This window comes from Haliaeetus leucocephalus, unplaced genomic scaffold, assembly GCF_000737465.1.
Source record: "Haliaeetus leucocephalus isolate CR32 unplaced genomic scaffold, Haliaeetus_leucocephalus-4.0 Scaffold722, whole genome shotgun sequence".
Lineage (NCBI taxonomy): Eukaryota > Metazoa > Chordata > Aves > Accipitriformes > Accipitridae > Haliaeetus > Haliaeetus leucocephalus.
The window spans coordinates 3588455-3599904 of NW_010973158.1; the positions used below are offsets into that span (position 1 = coordinate 3588455).

Consider the following 11450-nt stretch of genomic DNA (forward strand, 5'->3'; position numbering starts at 1 on the left):
CCCGCCAATCAAGGGCGGCGCGGGCCCGTCACGTGCGGCCGCCGCCGCCCAATAGGTGAAGGCGGCGCCTCTCGGGCTGGGATTCAAACGGTCGGCGGGCGAGGCGCGGCGCGTGCGGCTGCCGGTTTCCGTGGAGACGGCGAGGGCCGGCCGCGTCCATGGAGCCGAGGCTCGTCGGGCCCGGGCCCTACCGCGCCACCCGGCTGGTGAGTGCCCCCCGGGCTGGGGTGCCCCGACCCCGCCTTTGCCCCTTCCGCAGCCTTACCTACTCCGGGTGGGGCCTCCGTGCCTGACGGCGGCTCTCCTGGGTACCGGCCGGCTGCCTTGAGGCGGCCTGGCCGCCCAGGCCTGCCCCGCTGTCCGGGCCTCTGCGGCCTGACGGCCGAGAGCCGCCATCCCGGGCGGTCCCTGGGCCCGTCCCCGGCAGCCCGTCCCCCGTCGGGAGCCGGCGGGGCGGCCCCCAACGCCGTCCGGGTGTTGGTGCTCCCCACGCTGAGCGTGTGCGGGGCGGCTGGAGCGGAGCGTTAGTCCGGCCTTTTGCCAGGTTAAAAGCCCGGGGGGGGGGTGGTGGTGGTGGTGGTTGTGGTGGTGGTGGTGGTTGTGGTGGTGGTGGAAAGCTGTTATCTGTAGAGCCGTAGGTAGTACGGGGCTCTAGATCTTTCAGCTTCCGAAACCTGGTGTTCGTTCTCAGACCTCAACTGTTTAAGTCATTGTTTTAAGTTTTGGTGTGCTCGTAAACGCCAAGTGATCTAAAAAGTACGTAGTTCTGCATTAAGATCTGGCTGCATTCTGATCTCGCTTTGTACGACTAAAACGCTTCAAGGGGAAGAGCTCCCGTAACGGTTTGCTTTGTTCCTCTTCCCTAGTGGAACGAGATAATAGAACTTTTTCGTGCTGGGATGCCTTTACGGAAGCATCGGTGTCACTTCAAAAGCTACGAGCGTTGCTTCAAAGCCTCGGAGGCAGTGGACTGTTTACATGAACTGCTTGGCTCTAATCAAAACTTTGGCCCAGAAGTGACTCGCAACCAAACAGTTAAGCTGCTTAAAAAATTCCTGAAAAATCACGTTATTGAAGATATTAAAGGAAGATGGGGCAAAGAGGACTTTCAAGATGATGGCCATTTATATAGGTAAATCTATATAAGGTGACTGAAAAATTCGGGGTGTTGGAAACAGGCAGTAATGACTCTTGCGCATTGGTCTTACAAATGTTTTTGCAGAATGCTTTTGAAAAAGTGTTTATGTGTCTTCCCCCCCTTCCTTTTAAAGACTTTATTTTCTTCAGTGGTAGGCAACTGTCATGATTTAATGTTTGGCTTGTTTTGAGGTCTTTTTTTTTTGCTTGTTTTTTTAAAATATTTTTGAAGGGCACTTTTACTCAATTACATTCTATGAACATTAACAAAAGCTTTTGCAGCTTTTACAAGGTCACAAGTTCTGTTTGCTGTTGGTAGACATCAGGTCTGTCAGTGTTGGAAGAGTGCATATCAGGAAGACATGGATGGAAGTGAGGATACCATTGAGCATCCAACTGCAGTTGTTCTCTCTCTCCCCCAACCCCCTCACTATTTCAAATGCTGTTTCTACTCCTTCTAAGACAAGAGAAAGGCCTTCTGAATTTAAGTCATTCACGACGTAACCTTTTTCTATACCCTTTGGGTTGTAGATTGAAATTGTCTTAAGAGAGATGAAGTTTTATTCTCTCATCCTCAAGGATGTTTGCTTACTTTATGCTAGTTTACCCTCTCAGCTGGTGGCTTGTTCACAGAGGAAAAGAATTTTCCTTGTAATGAAAGCTTAGCATTAATGGTTCTTTGAGCTCTTGTGGCCTCAGTTAAGGTTTAGGTGTCCAGAAGTTGCAGGTTCTAAATTTGTACCATCTTGTAGTGTCCTGTTCAATGAAAAAGTAATGTAAAAATGACCATTGCCTTAAGTATGGATATGTAACTTATATCATGGTCAGTCTTCTTCTGAGGAAATGGGAACTTTCTTCATGCAAAGGAATAGAGAAAATAGGTCAGCAATAATGATATGTTTCTACTTACTCTACCTATTATTATATACTTAAATAAAGATTATGTATTAATTTTTTGGTAATGATTTCTTAATATTATTTTTGGGAAAATGTATGTAATACTGAATTTCCACTTGATGTGGATGAAGTCAGTTTTTCATTTTGCTCTATGATCTTAACTGGTTTGTTTTTAGAGTGTGCCTAAGCTTTTTTGCTGCCTAGGCTGAACACCTATGCTGTAAGTGAAGTTGTTCGTTACTCTCCTAATTTTATTTTTTAATATGGAGTACTTTAAAAGTAGGAGGTACTTGTGATGTAATTCTTTTACTTTGTCATAAACAAACTTGTGTCAAGATACTTTCTTATAAAAGAACTGTGGCTTATGTTAAACTTGTTTCACTGCAGTTCAGTTAATTTGCAGTCACATTGGATCAGATTTGTGCTTTATTCCAGCAACAAATTAGCATCAATTCAACTTGTTCTTTATGATACTGCATGATATCTTTCAGTAAAAGTAGTAGTTGTTTTTTAGCGTGCCTTCTGAAGGAAACGATACTGAATGCTACAGCTTCCCTGCCAAAAAAGTTAAACATTCAAACCAATTTCAATCAGCTTTAATGGAGCAAATTTTAAGTAATTTAAGGTGAGTAAAAAATTAATGTTCTCTCCAAAGTTAGCTCTGTAAAGGGAAAATCCATATAACAATTAATCAAGGAAAATGTTAAATTTTAGAATTTGGGACTCAAATTCGGAGGACTTAGTGTATCAAAGGTCTTGTATCTGAAAATATTTTGAGAAGCTCACCCAAGAAAGTCTGTTGCTAATTATCTCAAAACAATATGTGTCTCTGTAGTCTGTGAGGTGAACATGACTGAAGGCTGGGAAAGGATGCTGAGGAAGTATCATGTATGCTTGTCCCGTTCTTGAATTCTTCTCTGGCTGTCTGCTTATGGCTCTTGTAGAAGGGCAAGATACTGTGATAGTTTACCTAGTCATCGACTAGTTCAGATTGGAAAACAGTCATGGAAGACAGGAATAGCTTCAGAGGATCTTAGGTCTTGACTTCGGCCTGGAGAAGGTTAAATGTAAAAGAGTGGTATGGAGTGGGCTTTTTACTTGTTTAAACAGTTAGAAAAACAGTTAGGTGTTAGTACAGCATATGGTGGTAGGTGTGTTATTGGTTTGGTATTTTCCTAGCCCAGTCCTGCTCTGTCTATTCTTTTTAGTACAGCGCTACCTGCAGTTTTTTTCATTGGTGCCATAGGTGTTAAGTACTTAAAGATTAAACATGGGTTTTGGTAACCACTGGTATGCTATATCTCTTTGGTTTGGGTTTGTTGTGTTTGTGTGGTGGTGGTTTTTTTGTTTGTTTATTTTGCATTGTCATAGTGACACATTCAAATTATTTTGTTCTTTCCCCCTTTGTATTTTCAGCCATGACTTTCCTGAGCTGCAGGCTGTGGAAATTGGTTGGGTGAAATATTTCTGTGCTTTTCACTTTCTATGTGTTCTGCCTAATGATCTGCTATCAGACAAGACAGCTCTTCTGTTATAGCTATCTTAATGATCTTCTGTCCTCACCTCCCATTCTAAGCTCCTAATTGAACAGGTTTTTTACTAAAACGGCATAATTTTCATGCATCTTGAATTGGAGCCAGCTTTTTCCCACGGGGCTTGGTGCATAAATAAACTGTATGCTACTCATGGTTTTAGTGTTTGGGCTTTAAGTTTTAAAATATGCTTTTATCCTGTATATGGAGCCAAACATCGGCTTTCCAGCCTGCCTTTATTCACATATTTCGTGTCCTGTCAGCTCCATCTGGTGGACTTTCCTAATATTACGTTGTAAATACGTTTCTCACCGCGTTGATACAGGTAGCAGTACAAGTCGCTTTTAATTCCACTGACAGTGCTTACTCTGGAAACCTTGATATGCTTCACACCTTTTCCTATGAATTCCTGTCTTAATTTACTGTAACTGTACGCTGTGACGCACAGCTGTGTCATTCATTAACTTCACATGTAAGTGTAGTTTTCTGCTCTTTTTCACTCCACAGAGCATGCAAAAGAGACATTGCTAAATGTTGATTTGCCTGAGAGTATTAGGCGAGTATTAAATGTGACAGTGAGAAGTAGCGTGGCGTCTAAAAATAGCAAAGACGGCCTGTGTGTCCGGACTTACTGGCTTAGTATAGTCTACGATAATGAATGAGAAGTTACAGTTTTGGAAACTGTCAGGCTTTACGTTTTTTGGAATTGAAGCAATTGTATTAAAAGCAAAAGTGTTAGTACCCTTGCATTGCTAGTAAATTTCTGGGAATTCAGCTGTGGTACTTGTTATGCCATTGATACCAATTTTATTGACCCTGTTGTCTATCCATTGCCCTGGATACAAACAGGTGTCTCTATTTCTTCTTTGTATAAACTAAAACTAATGGTGCTGGCTGTGAACCATGCTCATCTTGACATGTCAGCCTTGAAATCCTCCTCAGCTGCTAGCTTTAGGTAACATTATTCTGTTCATCATAAAATCAGAGGCTTTTCGTTGTTAATCCAAAAACTTGGCTCTATCTCAATCTTGCTGTAATGCTACCTGAAAAAGTGGAATGCCCCTCCTTTTTCTGCTTGTAAGAATTCATTCATTTACTGGTTTGTTGAGAATCAGGGCAGCAAATGACATAAAGCTAAAAATTGTGATGAACTGGAGGGGAAACAGGGAACTGTTGAGAATACTGTAAGGCAAAGGAAAAAAAAGGCTGCAGGTGTTTTAACAATAAACTCTAAGAAATAATGAATAGCTGAAAAATAGTTGAGAACATTCAACAACTGAACATCTGCAATGTCATCTGGGTTACTTTAAAAAGTCTTGCAGGATTAGTGTGAGGTGCTTATTACTTCTCATCTGGGTTTGTCTGAAGGAAGTGATATCTCTCTGTGTTGCAGATACTCTGTTGAAGAGCGTTGTGGAATATGCCAAATGGGCTCAGTGTGTATGGCCAAAACTGCAATGTGTTTAAGCCATGCAGCGTAACACTACTGGACTAACAAGACTGCAACACAAAACAAATTTGAAAACTAATTAAATGCTGAAATTGCCTTGAGAGTATGGGGTGAAGTTTTAGAGAAATCTTGAGGATTTCTTGAGCATAAGAATCATTTTGGTAGGATATAAACGCATGCTACCCAGCAGTGTACAAGCTCTTGTTGCATGGTCACAGACATAACTGTCTTTTACACTCTGATTAAAAGAGTAAGTGAGACTGAAGCAATTTCTTGAAGCATGAGGAATCTCTGCATCTAAAACCTAGGAGTGCAGGTAAACAAGATCTGATGTGGGCCAGTCTGATAACAAGTTGCCATCAAACTGATTTGTCTTTCTGATGTGCTGCCATTAACTCCTTTGTACATGCTCTGACCTAGGTTTGGCAGTAGTTTAATACTGGTCAAGCTGGAGATGTGAATGAGCTGACTGTGATCTGGGATAGTTTGTTTTCCCTGTTTTCTGCAAGGTCTAGCTTAGGGTTTATTTCTGCTATTTTCTTCAAAGCACTTCTTGAAATGCCTTAAAAAGTGAATGAGTTTCCTGCACAACCAGCTGGAAAAAGACTCCAGAAAAGAACTGCAGGATATGATCTTCGCACAGAAAACATGTAAACACAGAAGTACATGGTAATGTTGACAAAACTTCTTGTGGACGCTTGTGTGCACACTAAATCCAAGCATTAGTCATATGACTTAGTTATGTAGCTTTGCTTTAGGAGATGCATGCTAGCAGTGCTCTTGGCATGGGGAAACTCTACCCACAGCTTTTTCAGCAGAATCAACATCTTCTGGTGAAGACCTGAGTCAGTTGTCTATACATAGGCAGCTGGTGCTACTTGAGATGCTCTGGGATATCAGACAGTCACCCACGGCTCAGCTATGTCATGGGAGGTACAAAGGACCTGAACTGTTCTGAAGCAGCAGATGGAGGCCGAACAAGACACTTTAGGATGTTTTATGTGTCACTTAACACCAGTCTTCAGGCAACTAAGTCACACTGTGAACATCCAAGGCATTTTTTGTATTTTTGCATGTGAAGGCCTACTACAGTTTTGCACTGGTGATTATGGAATAGGGTGGCGTTCAGAGGCATTAAAAGTATTCTCTAATTGTAGATTTCCTCCTTCTTCACCGCTGAAGCCATATCCAAAGAAACCTTCATGTGGAAAGGAAGTAATTAAATTTCCAGACTGGAATGAACCAAAGGCTGGCACGTCCCAAGAACACATCCCAGTGAAATCAGTCACAATGGTAAGATATCCAGTTTTCATTTCCCCAGCCATAAGCATATTTGGAAAGCAAAACTGAACTAATGATCTCTTTGTTGTGGCACAAAATACTTCATTACAAAATTAAATGCAAAATACTTCTATTTTAAACTTATGTGAAGTAAAGTTGTTCGTAATGATTTGTTGGCTGGATGTTGGCTTTGAGCGTTCTTACTGCTACAGATGCTCAGTCCTGAGCATCTTAAGTTCAGCATGGCTGTATTTGCCAGTATGCTTGCGTTCCAGTTTGCTCAAATTCCAATAGGGCATTTACTATACTACAAAACAAAAATTAGTTACTTTACTGTCACTTACACTGTAACTCTTATTCAGACATTTCATGTAGAAGAATAGATACAGTATTACTGCCTTCCTAGCTGCTATGAGGATGTCAGTGATTCAGTTTCCTTTTTCATAAGGAATATATTGTGGCTAAGGAGAAGTGGTCTTGGTTTCATTGTTATCCTTTGTGAGCTTGGAGAATCTTGCCACATACTTACCTGGATTGATCCAGCCTTTGTAAAGTTGTTGAAAAAACTGTTGCTTTTATTAGTAAAGCAAAATTGTATCAACTCTTGCCAGCTGGACATCTTAAAAGCCTAGGCTTCTGTCGTTGTGTATATTCTAAACCCTTCCTCCAGTGTATCTTTTCTGTGAGTTTTCTTGTATTTTGTGAGCTCTTGGGACTTCTTTGATAATTTTGGCCTTTTCATTAATGCTCATCAGTGCAGGACACTAGCCTTGGATTTCTTGGTGACCAACAGTCTGGAAAAGTAGCTCCTACCATTTTGCTGGACATCTAGAGGTCCTGAATGAATGGCTATTCCGTATTTGTAATCCAATTACTTATGTGCAGATCAAGTGCACCTTTCATGTACAGCAGGCTTCTGAAGAGGAAAAACATAGTCCTTAGAACTTCAATAGTAGATAGAAGATTAAGAGGGGAAAAAAGAAAAGATAATGCCAAAGACAAGGAAAGAGGATAGAGTACTTTAGTTACTGAGCAAGTATCTGCTGCAATTTTGACTTGTTACAGCCTCCAACTGTCTGCTCTAAATTTCCATCCAAGCATCCTGGCCTGATAAGAGTTAGCAAAACACTGCCTATATACATCTGAATCTGATATGACAGCAGACAGTCTGGCATAGCTCAAAATCTCTTTCATTGGTAGTTTTGGTTAGTACAGTGTACCGTAAGTTGAAGTAACTGAGGCAAAGGAATAAGCTGCTTTCTGCTGGCTCTTTTATGGAAAGGTGTAGCTTCCACTGCAATGGTGAAGTAGACAGGTAGCTGAAAGTGGTGGCACCTTAAATTGCTCCAGCATCACTCAGACCACTTACTGTCTGTGTGTGGATTGATGGGCATGGGTCTGTGTTGTGAAACACTGATGTGGAAGACCAGACACTAATTTCAGAGGGTGCTACTTGTTTCAAACTACTCTAGTCTAGTGTCACGGAATGACAGACGATTAGTGCTTGGAGTAATTTAAGTGCATTCCTGGAGTGCATTTCATCACTTGGTTGTGATCACAAGGATTACTGTTAATGTGCTTTAGGGCAGCTCTGTGATATAATTCAAAGAACTGGGAATGATTGGGAGGTTTGCCTTGAAAAGTACACTGCTGACATGAACTGTATTGTATGTCCACCCATCGACACATTGATGACAATCTTCAAGCATTGAGCTTGGATGCGAAGGTTGAGTAAAGGATAGTAGTCTCTTGCATTCTCTGCTTTATTCTGTTATAAAGGTGGACTAGATCTGATGGGTGTCTTCAGTTGTAGCTATTTGCTTTTACTTTCTTCATGTATAGAACATGCTAATGAACTTAATGTTTAGCTGTGATCAGTAAAGGCTGAACAAGGACGAATATCAGTCTTTGATATCTGATCTAATAATTCTCCAATAATTTTTCCATAAGCAGATGTTTAATCTTGGAGTAGCAGTTGAAAACAAGTGAGCTGAACTGATTTTAATCTTGGAGAGGATCTGAACACAGGACTAGAGGCTGTTGACTCCTGACTTCAATGGCTATTTTGACACACATAATTTTTCAGCTTTGGACAAGTTACGTAACTGAGAAAAGATGCTGCGTGTCTGTGAAACCTAAACACTCACTTCCATCCTGGACACTTTACTGGGAGTTAGGAATATTTGAAATACTTGTAATAGGGAACATGCTGTACTATAAATGTATTATAACGTTTAATACTTGAAAAGTCACCAGTTAATGAGGAGTCTTGTTTTCCGATTTCAGAACTCTGAGATGTGGTACAAGCGACACAGTATAGCTATAGGGGAAGTACCAGCATGCAAACTTGTGTTCCGCAGAGAGCTAACGCAAACAAATATAGAAGAGATATGGAAATCCATGACTTTGTCACAGTAAGTATACTTGTGAGTCATTTGCTGTTAAAGTAAAACTGTGTAGTAGGTAATAGTCTTGTCTGTCTTCTCTGGTAATGCCTGTAATTTCACCCACTCACTTTTCATCACTGCCATCAAAGCCATATTGGCTAGACTAACTATACTGCTAATGAATTCAGCAAATAAAGTTTGCAAAGAAACTTTATTGTGCTTAATACCTTTTGACTTTTTCCTGTTGTGTTATACAAGTTCTTTTGTTGTGTGGGCTTTGTCTTGTTTAATCACTTTTTTCCTCACTTTTTCCCCTTTTTTCTTGTTGCTATGAAACAGAAGCACTTCTGTAGAAGTACAATACCATGAAACCTTTCAATGGCAAGTACAGTACTTTGTATGAGATAAGAAGTGGAGTAGCTAATTGAGTGCTGAAGGCTTTGAGAATCAGATGTTCTTTACTATTTCCAGGAGGAATATCCAATGCAAAGTTAAAGGCATTGGTTTAGACTATTTATGCAGGAGAAAAAAAAAATTAGCTATTTTTACAGCAGAGTTGAGGCCTTACTAATGATTACTTTAATCTAAACCTAGCACATCATCTCCATGTAATAAAATTGATGCTGAGGCGAGCAGCTCTGGTGCTGGCATGATTTGCAGCACAGCAATCTAACACGGTGCTCAGGGGGTTTCCTCAACCAGGGAAACCTCAGGGGAGCCGAGAGACCCGCTGGGAGCCCGCAGCTTGTGCCACAGCAGCTGATGGGACCTGGCCGGGGCCAGGAGCAGGGATGGCCAAAGCCCCCCCAGCTATGAGAGAAGCCCCTGGGGAGTACTGGTGACCAGGAGCACCACCAACAGGGTGGGCAAACAGGGCACAGTGGGGCAGTTTGCACGGCAGTTTGAATGGTTGGGTGTACAGGGAGGGAACTGTAGCTCTGCTAGCTCGACTAGGGAGCAATGGTATCCACCCAGTAGAAAGCCGTGGCCTCTCTAAGCTCTGCACCTGCTACGACTGATGCAGCTTCCCAGACAGAACTCCAGTGGGAACAGGATGCCACCCAGGTGCCAGGCTGCAGGGTGTGCCCTACTCTGTCAGTACTGGATGGCAGCAGTGAGCACACCTGTGGAGGTGCGCCCAGGTAGAGGAAATCCTCTGCTTGGTGACAGAGCTCCGTGAGGATGTGAGTGGGTTGAGGAGTATCAGGGAGTGTGAGAGAGAGACAGACTACTGGATCCGCACTCTACCTTCCCTGGGACAGACCTGTCAGCTAGACAGTTCATATGACATGGAGGGTTCCCTATCCTCTCTCCGCCTGGCTGAACACAGTGAGTTAAGGCATAAGAGGCAATGGTGACAAGTTCCTGTCTGGCACAGGAAGCATGTCTCCTCTGTGACTACCCCACCTTCCCAGGTCCCCTTGCATAACAGGTACGAGGCTCTGCAAGTTGAAGCAAACAATGACGAGGATGAGGGTTCATCTAGGTCTGAAGTGTCACCAAGGTTAAGTCGGCTTACACTCTGCATCAAAACCGCTTCCATAAAGAAAAAAAGATGCATCATTGTCATAGGAGACTCTTCTAAAGGGAACAGAAGGCCCAATATGCAGACCAGACCCAATTCTTAGGGAAGTCTGCTGCCTCCCTGGGGCCCAGGTTAAAGATGTGAAGAGAAAACTTCCTACCCTCGTATGGCCCTTGGATTATTATCTATTATTGATTTTTTCAGGTAGGCAGCAATGAAGTCACAATAGGAAATCCAAGAGCAATCAAGAGAGACTTCAGGGCCTTGGGATGACTGGTTAAGGGATCAGGAGCACAGGTAGTGTTATCCTGTATCTCTCCAGTTGCAGGGAATCATGTGGAAAGAAACAATAACAGCCAGCAAAGCAGTACCTGGCTCTGAAACTGGTGTCACTGGCAGAATTTTGGTTTTTTTTTAATCACGAGTTGGTCTACAAGACACCAGGCCTGCTGGTGACAGATGGGGCACACCTGTCTCAAAGGGGGAAAAGGATCTTTGCACAGGAGTTAGCAAGGCTCATTGAAAGAACTTTAAACTAGATTTGAAGGGGGAAAGGGATAAAACCAGGCTTGCTAGACATAAGCCTGGAGGAGACAGACCAATATTTGAGGGACGGTGTGCTAGCAAGGTCCTTCAGTCTGCTCCACAATGTGCTGAGTACACTGGAGCGCATTTGAAATGTCTTTATACTGATGTTTGCAGCATGAGGAATAAACACGAGGAGCTAGAAGCTTTGGCCCTGTCCCAGAGCTATGACATCATTGGCACAAACAAAACCTGGTGGGATGAGTCCTGTGGCTGGGGTGCTGTGATGGACAGTTATAGGCTCTTCAGGAGGGATAGGCAGGGCAGGCGATGTGGCGGGGTGCCACTATATGTAAGGGAGCGGTTGGACTGTATGGCACCTACAGTTGGTGATGACATGGTTGAGAGCCTCTGGGTAAGGATGAAAGGGAAAGCAAATAAAGTGGATGTTGTTGTGGGAGTCTACTATTGGCCACCCAGCCAGAACGATGAAACCAATTACTTATTCTACAAGCAATTAAGGGATGTCTCTGGACCAAATGCCCTTGTCCTTATGGGTGATTTTAACTTCCCAGACATCAGCTGGGAATATCATACAGTGGACACAAAAAGGTCCAGGAAATTTCTGAAGCATGTTGAAGATTATTTCATGGTGCAGGTACTAGGGGAGCTAACTAGGAAAGTGCCCCCCCCCCCCCCCCCCCCTCTTTTTTTTT

General features: G+C 42.8%; 1 protein-coding gene across 2 annotated transcripts in view; it reads left to right on the top strand.

Annotated features, from left to right (window-relative positions):
- Positions 1-91: 91 nt before the first annotated feature.
- Positions 92-11450, top strand: part of DEPDC1B (DEP domain containing 1B) — a 23549-nt gene continuing 12190 nt past the window's right edge. For both annotated transcript variants that reach the window (XM_010580551.1, XM_010580552.1), the window contains exons 1-4: positions 92-206; positions 867-1132; positions 6174-6309; positions 8584-8711. In XM_010580551.1, coding sequence (XP_010578853.1) covers positions 159-206; positions 867-1132; positions 6174-6309; positions 8584-8711 — 578 coding nt within the window. In that variant the 5' untranslated portion in view covers positions 92-158. The remainder of the gene's footprint in view (positions 207-866; positions 1133-6173; positions 6310-8583; positions 8712-11450) is intronic.